The following is a 17074-nucleotide window of genomic DNA, read 5'->3' as shown; positions in this document are numbered from 1 at the left end:
GGAAAAGAACTAGTCAGATGTAGGCTGGGAGAGCCACCTTCTAGGCAAGAGTCTCGCCCAAGGTCACGCAGTGAGCCACAGTGGAGACTCATGAGCTAGAAAATTCAAAGAATGTCCTCAACCCTGGCATCTCTGTCAACAACACAGGTCACTGAGATGTTCTTGCTGGGCCATATAATCCCCTTTTCTTTGTCACCACTCCTATGTCTCGCTTTCCCATTCTTGGTGGTGGCAACTTTTCATTTAGGGAAATGACAGATGCCATGGAGGATTTTCGTGATCTCATCAGGAGAGGGTTGGGACGGAGGGAAGCAAAGGGTCCAGAGCTCTCCTGCCCCTCCTTCCAGCACTGGGGTGCCCCCTCTCCCTCCCATTGTCCTGGGCTTTAGGGGAAAAACCGGGGCCTCGGGAGCCTCTGCCCCATCAGTGCTCTAAGGGACTGACTTGTTGGAGAGATTCCCCTTCAGATAACCTAATCTGGAAACATCCCAGCTACGCAACAGAAAATTCAGAAGATGTTGCTATCTCTTTAATAGAAGTCATCCTCAAAACAATACTCAGAGATGTTGTCTTCAGCTGGGTTTACTTGAAGCTGAACCTGAGACAATGTTTTATGGCTTTTCAGGAGAAGCAGGACAGGGCAGAGGAGGAGCTAAGTAAGCATGTGATCTTGGCTGGGTCCCACCTCCAGCCCGGAGGGTAAACTGTACCACAGAGTTGGTCCCACTTTAAGGAAAGGGGCCGACCTTGGCCCTATGTGCCCCCCTCCCCAACGTCTGTCATTTGGAAGGCTGCTGGGGCAAGGGGGCAGATGTGAGCCATTGGTGGTAAAGAGGATTTGGGTGGGTACCCTTTGCATCCATTACAGGTGTACACAAAGACATCAATAAGGATGCTCACTGCAGCATTTATTTAAATTAACAGGTGAAAGACTGGAAGCAACCTTGCTGTCCAACAATGAAGTACTGGACAAATAAAGTAGGGAATGACAACACAATGGGATTCTATGCCCCATCAAAAATAATGATGTTAAAGGTTACTTTAAAGAGATGAAGATGTGTTCGAGATAGAATGTTAAATAAAAACTGAGACCATGAAACTCCACATATTATAAAATATCAATTGTGTCCGCAAATTCTCTCTCAGTGTAAATCTCTGGAGGGACATAGACTAATACGTTAACAACCATGGTTATCTCTTAATAGCAGACGTGATGGTTAAGTTTTGTGTCAACCTGGTGAGGCTATGGTGCCCAGTTGTTTGGTCAGACATTGGTCTAGGTGTTGCTGTGAAGGTTTTTTGAAGATAGGATTAATATCTACAGTTCATTGACTTTAAGGAGACTTAACAGAGATTTCCCTCTAAAACGTCGGTGGGCCACATCCAATCAGTTGAAGGGATGAGGGGAAAAAACGAGGTTTCCCAGAGAAGAAGGAATTCAGCCTCTGGATGTCAGGCTTGCCAGCCTCTACAGCTGCATGAGCCAATTCCTTAAATCAATCTCTTGATTTATATATTTGCATATATCTTACTGGTTCTGTTTCTCTGGGGAACTCTGATAGGATATAGGCAATTTTTATTTCCACCTTTTTGTAAAACGCTTTCTAACTTCTTCGACAGTGCATAGTTATTTTTTAATGTAATAAAGACAAATTTTAAAAATTATAAGTGGCCCCTGTCAAATTTATCTAAAGACTCATGGTGCCCATTTTCAATTGGGTTCCACTGTTCTCAAATCTGAGCTGTATACACTTTTCTAGAAGCACAGCTTTCACATGAAATAAAGGACACTGTTGATGCAGTGAATCAAAATCAGGAGCACAAAAGTAGGTGCCATTTACTGAGCACCTACCATGTGTGATCCACTCTTCTGAGAACTTTGCGAATGCCGTCTCATTTTACCTTCCTGGGAACTCTGCAGGGTCCATAGTAAACTCTCATTTTACGGATGAGAGACGCAGGGCTTAGAGAGGGGAGGTTATGTGACAATACTAGGGACCCACTGTTAGCGAAAACGTGCTAAGGATTATCTCAGAAAGACAATGCTAATCCTTGGGGAAAAGTGAAGCAAGCTACAAAAATCAACAACTCTGATACAACTCTGTCTTCCCCTGCACAGTCCTGGGCTGGGGAGGGTCTCAGATCCCCCAGGAAGGAGCCCTCTTTTTTTTAGCATATACGTATATATCTATATTTAAGTGCAGAGAAAAGGATATGAAATTACTCCCCGGGCAGAAGGATGGTGGAGGAGCGGGGAGGGAGTCTAGGAATGAAAATTTTAAATCTCAGCTGTCAAAGGCACCCTAGTGATTACCTCTGCCACCTGGCACCCTGTAGCCTGAAATTGCTCATCGTGGAGGCAAATCTAGCAAGCTGAGAAGACATCTGGAATTGGGTTAAATGACTGATTTCCAGAGCATGCTGCAGGCTCCCGCCACCCAGCACCATCTCCTCCACTCCCCACCTCTCACTCCAGGCTGCTGCGAGAGGCTGGTGAGAAGTGACGGTGGTGGACGCTGTGGTCCACGCCTCAGTTTCCCCACATGTAAATGATAGGGAGGGGGTTAGACTATGCAGTCTCTTCTGTGCAGGACAGCCCTCCATCCCCCAAATGAGGAACTGCCAGACCCCAAATGGCACTAGTGTCCCGTGGGGGAACACGGGACAGTCTCCCATCCCGTGGCCCAGGATGCACCGAGGGACGCGCCATTTCATTGGTCACCCTGAGGAAGAGTTAACGATGCTCAGAGAACGTGCCGTACGAGGTGAGGATGCGGAGGGGAGTCAGGCGTTTAAGCTAAAGATTTACAGCAATGAGATGAGAAGCCGGAAGCAGTGTGGACGAAACCTCACGTAACCAGGAAACTTAGTTAGCTGGACGCCAATCAGGTCCCAGGGCAGAGACGCTGGACTTACTCTCAGAAGTAAGGGGACTCGCCTTTTCTCTTTAGACTCCACCAGTGTTTACTGAGCCCACACGGATGCCAGGCTCCAAGCTGGGCGCGTTGGCTCCACTGAATCTTCGCAGCAGCCACGAGCAGTAGCTGCCACGGCTGGCTCAAGGAGGCGCTCTGGCGTCCAGGGCCACAAAGCTGTCTAAGGACAGAGTGAGATCAAAGCCAAGTTGCTCTGTCTCCCAAGTCTACGCTTCTTCCAATAATAATAATGCTACTATGATGATTAGATGCTTATAGTCATATCACAGTATCATTGTTATCATCACAGCCACCATATATGGGTCACGTGCTATCAGCCAGGAACTAGGTTAAACTGTTCACACATGTGGCCCCGTTGAACCCTTGCATCATTCTGGTGGTATAAGGATCCCCATTTTTACAGATGGAGAAACTCAAGCCTCAGAGGGCTGAAACCGCTTGACACAAGTCACCCAGCTTATAAGAGGCAGAGCTGAGACTGGAATCTAAGTCTGAGATGCTTCCATTCTTGACGATCTTATCGAATGCTCTCGCCGTACCAGGCACTGTGTAAGCACTTGATATACTTTATCCTCCTAATTCCTATAAAGAAAGTCTCACTCTCCCCATTATACAGAAGGGGAAACAGAGGTTCAGAGGGTAAGTGGCTTGCCTAAGGTCACACAGCTGACAACTAGCAGCATCTGGATTCTAACCTGGGAACGTCTGAGCTCAGAGTCCTCACACTCTGGGCTGTCCCTCTTTAAGGAACCACCCCCAGGCCCTGTTTGAGCATTTTCAAAACACTGAGACATATATTCACTCCCCTTTGACCACGAATCATTCACAAAGGCTGTCACTCTGGGGTCTCTCAACTCTGGAGTTGGTTTCTCTTTAAGCACCTAAAAATGCCTAGAACTTGACACTGAGTCTCTAGAACCATATTCAAGTTGTTAACCTGCCCCTTCCCCACCAGGACCCTATTCGACGGACCACCTTATAATCCTCCTGGGCCCCAGCTGGGGCAATGGTTTTGGGGCTGAGGCCAAGGGAGGCCCCTTCAGGACTGGTGTGGTCCTGGGTACACTGTAGGGGTGCAAAGCCCACCACCTTTTATCCTATAGGGTGGATCCTTCCTGGAGCCCTCTTCCACCACCCTGGGGGGTCTGAGACCCTCCCCAACCCAGGACTGTGCAGGGGAAGACAGAGTTGTATCAGAAGGCATTGGAGGTTTGGGGGTATGTGTGGGTGTGAGGGAACCGATGGGGCAGGAGATGCAGACCATGAGGGTAGCTTGGGCCTGGTTGTAGTGAGGGTGTGTCTGGGAGGTGGGACACTTGTGCAGTGTGTGTGACAGGGAGGCAGTGTGTGCATCTTGTGTGTGTGTGCGCGCGCGTGTGTGCGTGACTGGGTTTGTGATGGTGTGAGTAGAGATCTACCTATTTGGGTGCATGGATACTGAGCTCTGAGACCACAAATGGGCCCCCGTGGACCTGGTTCATCTGAGCGCATCTGGGTCTGTCCACGTGGGAGTCTAGGACCCTGTATGAGCAGGTGTATGTCCACCTGCCTGCCTGGCCTCGTGACAGTGGGCACCTGGCTGTGGCTGTGTGCTTCGGGCTGTGACTGTATGGTTGTGCACTGGACCTCTACGGGATGAGTCTTATCAAGGGGAGGAGACATAATCTTGGAGGCTCTCTCTGGGTTGCCTGGCAACCATGTACCAGAGAGAAGAGCTCCCCCTCTTCTACCAGAAGGCCTGGCTGAGCCTCAGCCAGCCTCCCACCGGACTGGCCCAATGCCACCAGGGTTGGGCATTTCCCAGCAACCCCTGAACAGCCAGCACCCAGATTCGAACAAAAACTTTCGTCTCCTCAGTGCAAGGCCACTTCATGCTTGAGCCACACGAGAGAGCAGAACAGGAGGGTGGGCCCCTCTGCTGGAGTCCAGCCCAGACTGAGTCTCTCCCCAGGGTGTCAAGACCACAGAGACCCTTCCACCTGGAGCCCACAGACAGGTGCCCTGGTGGTATCGGTCCAGCTCCTGCATATCACAGAACACCTTGCATACGGGTCTCTGTACAGGAGTGTGTGTGTCTGACCGTAGGCATGTGAGAGCAGGAGTCCACCCATGGTAGTCTTTGGAGTCACCTGCTATGAGGGGCTCACCCTTGGATCCTCTTGCAGATGTGACCTTGAGTAACTGAGGGCACTGGGGTATCACTCAGGGCCCTGTGAGCCCACAGGCTCTTCATCTAGGCCTCTGGCCAAATGCTCTGCCCTCCTATCACCCCCAGCTGGATGCCCGTCTCTTGGGCCAGATCAGCACGCATCTCCAGATGGCCCCGAGGGCCCAACTCTGACCCAAGGGCTCCAGAAGAGGCCATCCGGCCTGGCACCACACCGGAAGGCCACGGTACTTCCCAGGACCATGGCACTTTTCTGGATGAGCTGCCCTGGCCAAGGAGCAGAAGACCAGTGGCTCAGAGACACGAGTTCTAATCCCGACTTTGCTTCTCCTCCCTGAAAGGTGGCGTCTTCACCTGTCAAACGGGCAGCTCTCCTCCACACAGTGCACACTGGCAGCTCCACCCTGCTTCACTGACCTTGGCATGTTTCCTCTCCTTTCAGAGGCTCAGTATTCTCATCTCTAAAATGGAGGCATAAATACTGGGTGGATCATTCAGAGCCGGACAGGAATGAGATTTGTCAGTACAGTGGAAGGGACAGGCAAGGGGCTGTGAATCTGTCTCCTTACAGGAAGTAGAATTCCTACCCTGGCTTCTCCCCAGATGATTTTCTCCTGCCTTCCTGGATGCCAGGAGGCCAGACTGCAAGTGTGGGAAGAGGAAGGAAGACTCTGTAAGCCCAGCTCTGCTGAGACAGGTCTCCCTTTGACATTTAAGCATCCGCTAATGAGTCCCTGACCCTCCCACCTTAGAAAGCAGAGCTGAGCTGAATGCCCTGAATACCAAGTAAGGTGACGTTTTCAGAGGCCTTAAAGGGCCAGAGAGGGATCAGAAGCTGCTGCTGTGAGTCTCTCTTTGGTCAAGGTATGCACTGGGGTGGTGGGGGGAGGGGAACAGGTTTGGGAAGTTAGTTCTAGGAACAGTAAACCTGCTGGATGTGGGGTCTTCCTACAGTCTTGCCCATTCTGCTTTTGGAGGGAAACCACATGGATTCACAGAGAATTCTGTGATGTCTAACGGGAAGGTCGGACTCCCAGGGATCTGGGGAACACGTTGGAGTCCACCTCTCTCTGCAGGTTGCTCTCCATTATGGCTTGGTGATTGGAACACTGAGAACATGCACGGTGGCCAACACGTTGAATCCTCCTGCTACCCTCATTTCCTCCATCTGTAAAATGGGTTGCGTCACCGGTTCTCCACACCAGTGGTGAGAGGTTTTCTTTTCTCTTACGTCTGAAAACAAAAGAGAAGTGGCCAGCCTGGGTCCCCTGACCTTCCTAACACTCTTCCTGTGATACAAAGAATTTTGGACTTCCACAGCAGTAGGTAGATGCCTTCCTGTTTGCAAAAAAGCTCTCGTGCCCAGCAGAAAGGGCCTTGGTTTTGAATTCAGACAGGCCTGGGTCAGCAACTTACTTAGCTGTGTGTCCTTGGACTGAGCCTCGGTTTCCTCATCTGTATATGGGGATGATTATCTCTACCCTGCACAGGTGGGACAGAAGGCGATGCAGTGACATTCACAGTGCCTGAGACCTACCAGGATTCAGTCAATGTGTCTTCCTGCTCCTTCTTCATTGCTCGTTCATGATATGTGAAGGGTGGCTAGATTGCAGGTAGGAGACACTATCAGTGCCCCATTAATACACTCCTGGCACTCACCATCCCAGTACAGGCTGACAGTGACCTACTGTAAACACCTAGGGTATGTGAGGGACAGACTGCACTTGCCAGGGAGTTAATCTCCCTGGGAGCCACCCTCAGCCAATGATGGGTGAACGCTGGAGGATAAATACTGCAGCTTCCTGCTCCTCCAATGGGACATCTCTGAAGCACGCTCTCCACCACCTCCCACAGCTCCCCGGTGGGATTAAGCCTCAGCTGTCCTCAGCAGTGACCTGCTTTGTAAAGGGCAAGTATTGGCTCCTTCCCTTCCCTTTCTCACGTCTCCACTCCCCTGGAGGTGCATCCTGGGGTCATGATTCAAGTAAACCAGAGCTCACATCCTTGTCTCTGGGAGAACCCAACTTAAAATATCTTGGATCTTTGAGCATTCTTAATTCACAAGGGAAATCCTGCAGAGTTCAGAGCCACTGCTCTTCACAGCCTGTAGCCTGTGAGAAGGGCGCTCCCTGGAGTTGTGCAGTACAGAGTCCGTGGACAGTAGCAGCAACCCTGAGTAGTGTCTTCCTAACGACCAACCCTTGCTGAAGAGTAGCAACAAAGGTAATAATAACAGCTGTTTACTGTATGTCCTTAGTGCTAAGTATGTTACACATATCACACCTCAATTAATCCTCACAACAACTTAAGAGGTAGAGGATGCTATTATCCTGTTTTGCAGGTGGAGACCCCGAGACGTAACAAGATTTGGTCACTTTTCCAGCTCATACAGCTAGTGGGGAGCGGAGTAGGGATTTGACCCTGATCTTATTTGACATCACATCCTAGGTTCCCACCTCTCTGCTATTCTGCAGGAGGCCTGCCGAATTCCAACATGGTTGGGCTCCAGAGACCCCATGCCAGCCACCTGAATTTCCCAGAAACCCTCTGAGGCGCCACAGTAGGGGTCCGAGGATCACAAAAGTCCATGCCCCACATTCTGATAATGTCAGCTCTTCATTGCCAGGCCAGCTGGGATGGTGCATGACCTCGGAAGCTTGGAGTTTCTACTAGCAAGAGGCGAGCAGAGCAACTGTTCATCAACTCCCTTTACTGGGGGCAGATGAAGAACATCCTGGAACCAGCTGCAAGTATCTCTGAAGTCCATCATCTCTTTGTTCTGGGGCTTCACAAAGATGAGGTAAATCCCACCAGGCATCAGCTTAAAGGCAGGCGTGGAAGAGTTCTCCTTGGTTTGAAAGAGGCCATCACCCCCCGGGTAATTAGGCCGAGCTCTACTGCATTAAAGATGCTGGTGAGGAGGAAAGGCAGTGAGCTGGGAGCTGTTAATGGCTACCTATAATCAGAGAGAGATTGAATTACACAAAGAGCCTAACTGTCCGAGGAGAATTCAAACCAGCTATTTTTAGGCATCACCAGCGGCTCCTGTGAGCTGTTGGAAATTCAAATAGCTTGAGTTGGGTGCTACTCGGAGTGAGTTGAGGAATTTTCATTTCAGGAAGGAGGGTGCATCACCACTACTTCATAACAGGCACTGTGCTATGTGCTTTCTCAACTTTATCTCACTTGGTGGTCAGAGCAATCTTTCAAGGTTGGAATTGTCCCCATTTTACAGATGAGGCATTTGAGGTTCAGACAGAATGAGTGGCTTGACCAAAATCAACACAGCAAGTAAGTGAAGGAGTTGGGATAGAAACAATGTCTGCCTGATTTCAAAATCTACAATCATTGCTCCCATAGCCTTCCTGGATTACGGTTCACGGAGAAGAGCAAACCAATTCTCCCCCATCATGATGCAGAAGGAGAAAAAATTTTCTAGCTAACATCTCCTTGGCCCTACACAGCAGAACACACGAAGACCCATATGAATTATAAAATTCAGGGGTCCCAGGCATATATCAAGGGAAAGGAGAGGCCTCCAGGCCCGGCAAAGAAGGAGCTAGACATAGCCCACCCATCCAATATGACTTTCCATGGTCATCTGAGGCTCCTCTCAGCAGAACTGGTTAAAACGGAGTATCAGTGAACAAAAACTACAAGCATTGCACAACGTTTCCCTTCTAACCTTCAAAGACAAAAAATCGCCAGAACTAGCAACAGTACACAAGAGTCACCAGGTACAGTGTGACCCACGAGTCAAGATCTACTGTTTCGGTGACAACATGGCTTCATAATACTTTCACCAAGACAGAAAAGAAAAAACAAGAGGGAAAAGTGCCGGGTCCTGGGAGAGGCTGGTCTGCAGTCATGGGGGTTTTAGGCAGCACTAAAGGATTGTCAGCACCACGGACAGCCACCCACGGGACCCACATACATATTGTATATTTTGTGTAATTCTAATGAACCTTGCAATGCGAATCTTGCAAGAATCTTTCAGGCAAATGAAATCTCTTGCAACACCCTATAAAGCCATAATACTCTCGAATCACCAGCAGGTCTCTGCCCCTGGGAGGAGAAGCTACACTTGCTGACACATTTAGCAAACTGCTGTGAAAAAATGTAAGCCAACCAAGAAGGAAGTCCATTTCTCAGTTCTTTTCTAACAAGGGCAAAGAGTCCGTGTGCCCGAGTGTCTGTGGCAAGAAAGAAGAGCAGGATGCCTGCAGACATTTGCTCTGCCAACCTTCTAATGCTCTCACTACTGTCGGAGCATTCCGTCACCTCGGAAACACGCAGGCTGGCACCCCACGCAAGGTGGACACCCCACCAGAGTGGTGCTTGGGCGATAATAAGCCTCCTTTGGATCTTCACAATTATGAAGAGTTCTGTGCCACTGCTCAGGGAAACACAATTAGGACACGGTGTTAATACAAACTAATGACCCTACAAATGGAATCTGGTTTCCACCATACCTGTTTCCTGGAGTGTTTGCTCATTGCCCTCCCTAATGTAATACATGCTAGTGTCGTGTGCCAGTGGAAGGCCTCCCTTTCTGACTTATTTGTGTATAAATCAGATCTCAGGAATGGGAAGCCACTGAGTCAGAACAAAGGCACTGGATATTCTGTATGGTGTAGAGTCAGGACGCAGGGCAGCAGGAGAGGTCAGGAGTCAAGGAAGAGAGGAGGTAAGTTAAATCCAAGGAACACTCCCAAAGGAGAGGCAATGGGGTCCAAAATCCGATACAAGAGGTCAAGGTGTCTACAGCACTATATAGAGTTAGCACTCAGACTAGGAGTCAGAGACCTGGGTTCCAGCCTATGCTCAGTCCCTAAGAAGCGCTGTGGCCTTGGAAAGATCATGCCTGCCCGTCACGTCTAGAAATTACCTCTCAGCTTTTGCACACTCTATTCCCTCTGCCTAGATTTCTCCCCCACCCTCTGGCAATTCCTTGAGTCTGGATATCCTCCTCTTTTACACATCTTTCAAGGCCTTAATCAGTCAGCCCTCTTCTGTGGAGCCTCCCGCAGGGCTGTTCAATTTAGCCACTTGTGCTGTCTGGGCCTCAGTTTCTAAAGCCGTAAAATGAAGCATCAGTGAGGAAAGGGCTTCCAACAGGTCATTCAGAACATCACCTTTGAGGATCCTTTTGTTCATGGCTGAATACACGACTCTCCCTTTCACCTGGAAATCTTAGAATGAGATTCAGCTCAAATGTTGCTCCCGTGGCTCCTATATATACCCGCCATGCTTGAACAGATCCCACTCGTCTTGGGTCTGTCTCTCCACTAGACGGTGGTCTCCTTGAGGGCAGGGACTGTGCTTTATTCCCCATTGTCCTCTCCATGCCTAATGCACATGGGAGCAATCACGTGTTTAATGAACAGTCCCCACGCTCTCTCCAAATACCATGTTGCCAACTGGGAGCCCACCAGGAGTCCCAATGTGACAAACCATCTGTCTCCTTATCCAAGCCACTTCCATTCTCATCTCAGCCACAGTAGCCTTGAGATTAGCAAGGCTTAGCTTTCCTTCTGGAGTTTCCAGCTGAAGGTGCCCAAGCTTCCAGCCTTGTACAGCGACGATTCAGAACAACTGGGCTGGACTTACAGAATCCAGGACTCCCCGCTCAGTAGAAATGAATGGGGTCCCGTCTTCGACATAAATACAAAGATTCCTTTCTCAGATGGAACAAAACACCACTGCAGAGGTGGGCAAGCTGAGGGGCACAGCAGCATTCCCATCAGCCTCAGGGGTTTCTCACCAGCCACCACCCAGACAGCCCTCCCACTGCTACCAGGGCAAAACACACCCAATTGTAGCGGGATCTAGTGGTCTCGGTGTGTCGAGGTTTATATATTTCACCTGATGACTGAAAAATCTTTGTTGGTCCATGAGAGTGTTATTATACCAGGTGATCTCAATAGTGTGTGTGTGTGTGTGTGTGTGTGTGTGTGTGTGTGTGTGTGTGTGTGTGTGTGTGTGTGTGTGAGAGAGAGAGAGAGAGAGAGAGAGAGAGAGAGAGAGAGAGAGAAAGACAGGAGAATGTTCGTATTACTCCACCAATCTGAACATTAACCAAAAGGAGGTCTAGCTGATAGTGGCTGATGACATACACAGCCCAATTCTTGTTATCCAGCTCAGCATCATCCACTAGAATGTTCTAGTGGCATCAGCTTTCCCTCTAAATACACACAACTTTAAGGCCATCTCTTCATATGGTCAACGTCACCATCAAAATAATGTAAACATTGGCATAAAGAAATCAGTATTGGGGATGATAAATCTGCTATCAAATTAAAACCTCATTACACTAATGGCCAAACCAGAGACTTGCTGTATGGACACCATCCAGCCTGGATTTCACACACCCTCCCCGCCCTCTGCCAGCCAGACCTGCAGAGCTGGAGGAACTGAGGCAACGATGCGGGGGCAGAGGGTGCCTCTGTTTCTAGAAATCAGCCACTTTGTAAACTGGCGGCATGCGGGACCCCGTTGTAAAGCAAAGCTTGAACAGGGCTTCAGAGACACGGGGTTTGGAAAACAGAACACAGTGTCAAGCACACCAGCAAGGAATTCTTATAAACAATGACATTCATACGGAAAAGGCGGCATGCAGACAGGCATTAAGGTTCTGCCAAATCCACCTGGGTGGGCAGGCTGACATTCTGGGCGGAACTTGTCAGTTCCATGGAGGTCTAAGGCCTTATTATTCAAAGTGTGGTCCATGGACCAGCAACCTAGCATCACCTGGGAACTCCTTAGAAATGCAGAATCTCACCGGCTGAATCAGAATCTGCATTTTAACAAGATCTCCCTAGGGTTCATTGGAGCATTCAGATTTGGGATTCTTAGTTCTGGATTCCTATTCCTACCTCAGGCCCGCATCAGAAGAGTAACCAGGACAAACCTCAGCCCTCTGTCTTTCGTCAAGGCCATTAGCTCTTCGTATAGGTCTGAAGGTCACCTTTGAGGTCACAAGACTGTGTGACCTTGGGCAGGCTTACTTAAATTCATCAAGCCTCGGTTTCCTCACTGTAAAATGGAGATACTTAACCATGGTAACTGCCTGAAAAGTCTGTAGGGAAGGGAAACAAAATCAGGCTTGCAGTGGGCTCAGCACGTGCCTGGCACACGGCAGATGCTTGATAAATAGACATTAACTGCTATTAAACACCCAGAGAGGGGACAACGGGACAATATCCGCAGAAGAAGGGGTGGCTCTTGTCCTCGGCTATTCATCCCCTTCCCTCCCTCAGTTTGGAAACTGGAGAGTTTTTCCAACAAGACTGAAGCACTGGCAGGCGAGGGATAAATTCTCTCTACAGGAGCATTAAAGACACAAGCTCTGGAGTTGGTTTCAATCCTCTGCTGTTTGTGTGACATCGAGCCTCAGTCTCTTCATCTGTAAAATGGGAGTGGGTGGATAACAGTGCGATTTCAAGGGTCATCACGAGGATTAGATGTGCTCTCCCATAGGAGGCACTTGGAAAACGATGAAGTGTTTGCTGTCGTCATTGTCACCATCGTTAGACACAAGCTGCTTTCAGAAAATGAGGAAGGACAGGCCAGCTCAGGCTCTAGCTGTTTGTTAAGGAGGAAGAGGGGCGTGGCTGGAGGTGAGGCTGGGGCAGGATGGTGGCAGCCTTGGAGGGCAGCCGAGGGCTTAGGAGCGGGGGGGGGAGCCGTGGAAGGTACAGGTGGGCGCTCAGGTGGGCGAGGGCAGAGAGGGGAGGGGCCGACTCACGTACACCTGCGGGCTGACTCCTGGGCCAGCTGCAGCCGGTAGACGGAGAGGCGGTTGGCGCCACCGCACACGCTGCCCCGCTCGCCCTTGCAGTCCATGTCACACTCCGCCTCGCTCACGTTTGTCGCCTGGATCTTGTGGCCACAGTAGCACTCGGCGCCGAACTCCAGCCCAGCATACAGGTAACCCCTGGGGGAGGCTGCTGTCAGGCCAGGGTAACTGCCACCATGGAGACCCCAGGGACAGGGTGACTCACCTAGTGAGGAGGCCTGGGGGACGGGAGGGCTCTGGGGACCAGGAGGTCCCAGGGGAAATGGAGAGACAGACGATGGAAGGGGGACAGGGGAGACCTCACGGGACAGGAGACAGAGGCTTCCAGGAGACAGGGAGATCCCAGAGGAGTAAGGAGACTGGGGTGGGGGTCTCCCTATCTCCCTGGAAGAGGGGAAACAAGGAAGACTTTGGGCGTCAGGGAGACCCAAGGAGATCTGAGGTACAGGGATACTCCAAGGGACAGGGGGATCGGGACTGAGAATAAGGAGACCCTGAGAGGGTCAGGGAGGCTAAGGGGTTAGAAAGTCTTGGAGGTGGGATGGGCAGGAAGCCAAGAAGGAATACAAAGAGGTCCCTGGGGGACAGGGAGACTCTGGAAGGGGACAAGACCCCAGGGACCACCTGCTTCCATTCCTGCCTCATGTCTCACACCCCCATACACTTACCCACACAGACACACAACGTCATATTCACACCCATCTACATATACCTTCAACACACAGGACACTTGACACACACACCCCTCTGGTCCTGTGGTCCCTCTGCCCCACCCACTATCTTGCTCTTCCCTGTCTAGAGCCACAAGCCAATCCTATCTGCAAAGTCCAGCCTCTTTATTCCAGGAAACATCCCCCAGGAATGATGCCTCTATGTCCCCTGAGAGGAGCTGGACCCAGGGGAGGGGGCAGGGACTCTCGTATGTCTTTGGAAGGTGGCAAAACCAAGGTCACGTATCCGGCCAAGTAAAAAATTCCTTTCCTTAAAACAACAAAAAAAAATATCCAGGCACTGCAAGATTGTCAATTTTTTTTCATAGCTCTGGAATCATTTCCTAAAAAGGACTTTTAGTGAGGACCTGTTCTGTAAACAGATGAAAAGGGAAGCGCTTGCTCTGCCTCACAGGGTAGGTACGAAGTGGTGGGGGAGAGGGGAGTAGGACGACCCCTGCGCAGTCCTCTTGCCCACTGTGGCCTCTGAGGCACTTTCCAGAATCGTGAAAGCTCCTTGGGGGAGCAGCCTGCAAAATACTGGTCATGCAAGGCTGGATCTACGGGAGGTGTCAGCTCACGCCATCACTCGGGACTTCCAGGGGCTGGGCTGGAGGGACAGACCCACCCAGACTCATGTCTCCAAACACCCCTACTACTCGGGTAGCGTGTGATCACACGGTCACCTGGGCAGACGCAGGAAGAGCAGCTTAAACTATCTGGGCATCTTGGAGCTGGGCCAGCCTCCTTCTTCCACCTGTCTGTCGCTGTCTCTCTCAAGCCTTGGTTCTCAGGTGCCCTTGGGGCCCGTCTCATATAAATGGACCCACTGATAGAAGGAACAGTGGACAGCAGGAGTTTCTAAAATTTCCCAGCTGGGTGTGAAAATCAGAGCAGTGGTGCTCCAACCATAGTTCCAGGACCAACAGCATCCAGTGTCACCTGGGAACTTGTTAAAAATGCAGATTCTTGGGCCCTACCTCAAACCCACCAAATCAAAAGCTGCGGGTGGGGCCCGGCAATCCTGAGAGATTCCAGGTGATGCTGACGTGTGCGTCACAGCCCAGATGGAGTGACAAGCGCTTAACCAGAAAACGCCGGCATAGTGAGATGAGGGTTGAGACGGGGTAAGTCTCAGCTTGTGGAAATGCAGAAGAGGCCCCCAACCTGCCTGGGATGTCAGGAGAGACTTCTCAGAGGAGGTGACAGCCAAGGTGGAGCTTCAGAAGACGAGTCAGATCAACTCGCGTAATTCACTCTGGTTCAGCGCTGCCCACATGGGTTACCAGGTGGATGCAGAGATGAGCCAGCTGCAGCCCTGCCCCCAAGGGGCTCCCCAGCTAGTTGGGGAGGCAGAAGCAAGAACGGGGTTTGGGCCACAGAATGCCAATAGCTTACACTTCCTCTCTTCCAGGCACTCAAATATTTGCTTTGCAAATGTTAACTCTTCAACTCCCACAAGACCTCTCTGAGGGCATGGACTCTGAAATTCACTTCTGTCTCCCCACCGTTCAATAAATAAATTAAAGAATCAACATCCTCAAGAGCTTGGAGTCTTTCCCAAGCTGGAGATGGTCCTGGGCTCAGGATTTCAATGGTGAACTCTTATGGAAGCTGATTATAAAGGGGACAGTGTGTTCTAGTCAGGAACTGAGGGAAGAGTCCCTTGGCCACCCACTTGCCCATTTCCACTCCAGCCATGCAGTGGAGCTCCTTCAGAGCTTGTGATCAGGCTAGAGCCTGAAGATGAGCATGTTAGAGGCCTCTCACAAGCCATCACACATCAGGGGACCCAGGGCACAGGGGAGGAGAAGGTCAGCTCACTCCACAGTGCCTCTAGGGCAGCAGTGCTGGTTCCCAGGCCTGGACTGAGGGTCCCAACTCGCCAGTCCTCTGGGGCCTCATCCACTCTTGGAAAGTGAGCGCCCTCCCCGCAGTGCATGTTCTAATCAAGAACATCATTTTATTCTTAGATTGGAAAACACTGTCTGGACAGGTGAGTGTTTCTCTCTGGTAGAGAAACAAATAGTTTCTTGGCTGGTAAACCATTAAATAGCCCTGATCCCGGGCTCCCACCTCACCCTTCCCACGGGCACCACACAAGCCTCACGCTCACAGACTCACACTTGCCTGCGTGTAAACAGCCACTTGTGCTTTCCCCACAATTCAGGACCCTTGCAAACATATCCACAGAGACTCCTGCACTCAGAGCTACTGTTATTTAAAGACAGTTAGGTACTGGCATTAAGCTTACAAACATATGACCCTGCATACGGTAGTACACTGCAAACTCACTCCTAGGCAGTCTCACAAATTCCCACAGACCAACTCCCTGCTCAGTTGCATGCACGTATGCATATGCACACACGCGCACACACACACACACACACACACACACACACACATCACCCTTTCCTTGTCCACATGTTCATCCTCCATCATGCCCTCCCATGGAAAAAGAAAGACCACCACAGGTAGGAATCTGAGAAGGAAGGGATCTGAATGCCTGGGACACTGGTGGGGCCCTACCGTTCTGCACAGTTGTCCTGGCAACGGAAGACGGTCATCTTTTTGTAGTCGAAAAAGGACACGCCTCGAAGGGCCCGGCTCTGGGTGTCATCCAGGTAGCAGCCGATGTACTTAGCTTTGGGGAGATGAGAAAAGTCAGATTTGGCAGGGGGGACAAAGCTGAAAGGGTTTCACGAGTAACCAGTGTGCCTCTGGCTATGTGGCCTTGTTGACCTTTTGGTACCAATTCCTTCCTCTGAGCAGTAAAGTAGAAACAAGAGAGACTGAAACTCATGTGCATTGGCAGAACATGATCTATAAGGGCAGTGGTGTCCCATGGGTGAGGCTGTGGGCCCTGGAGGTCAACAGAGAGGAGGGAGGGACCTTTCCAAGGCCAGGGTTAAGGTCATGCCCCTGGGCTCTACTGGTGACAACTGGGCACCCAGTAACCCAAGCCAGCATCATTCCCTAAGCACCAAGCAGATGAGACCTGTATTAGGACAGCTCTGAAGAGCCTGATAAGTTGACAGCCTGTTATCATTTCTGCAAGATGGCTTAAGGTGTTATTTTCCCTTGGAAGGAACACTGGCCTGGGATATCTCAAGATCTAGGTTGTCGTATCACTTTGGTAACATTCTCGTGCTGACCTAGTGCATTTAGGCCAGTTACCTCCCTGAGGCCTACTTTTCTTCATTGTGGGGATGAAAATGTCAGCCCAACGAGATTAACATGGACTTATTTGTATAAACGTCTCTACCACAGTGTCTTGAATATAACAGGCACAAAGTTAAGGTGAGTGGAATAAAAAACCGGCCATTCACAGTGCTGTATAAGTACTTTACAGTTTGCCCACCTTGTGGGCCAAGGTGAATGCTTTCATCCAAAAGGAAAATTTTAAATAATGTAAAACAACTATCCAAGTACAAACCATTCACTTAGTTTTCTTAAAGTAGTA

General features: G+C 50.3%; 1 protein-coding gene across 1 annotated transcript in view; it reads right to left on the bottom strand.

Annotated features, from left to right (window-relative positions):
• WSCD2 (WSC domain containing 2) overlaps positions 1–17074 on the bottom strand; it is a 102845-nt gene that overhangs the window by 17874 nt on the left and 67897 nt on the right. The window contains exons 3-4 of the mRNA XM_079942466.1: positions 16141–16255; positions 12855–13039 (exon numbers count right to left, since the gene is read on the bottom strand). Coding sequence (XP_079798592.1) covers positions 12855–13039; positions 16141–16255 — 300 coding nt within the window. The remainder of the gene's footprint in view (positions 1–12854; positions 13040–16140; positions 16256–17074) is intronic.

The sequence above is a fragment of the Stenella coeruleoalba genome (assembly GCF_951394435.1).
Source record: "Stenella coeruleoalba genome assembly, chromosome: 14".
NCBI lineage: Eukaryota > Metazoa > Chordata > Mammalia > Artiodactyla > Delphinidae > Stenella > Stenella coeruleoalba.
This window is presented reverse-complemented; position numbering and strand designations above follow the sequence as displayed.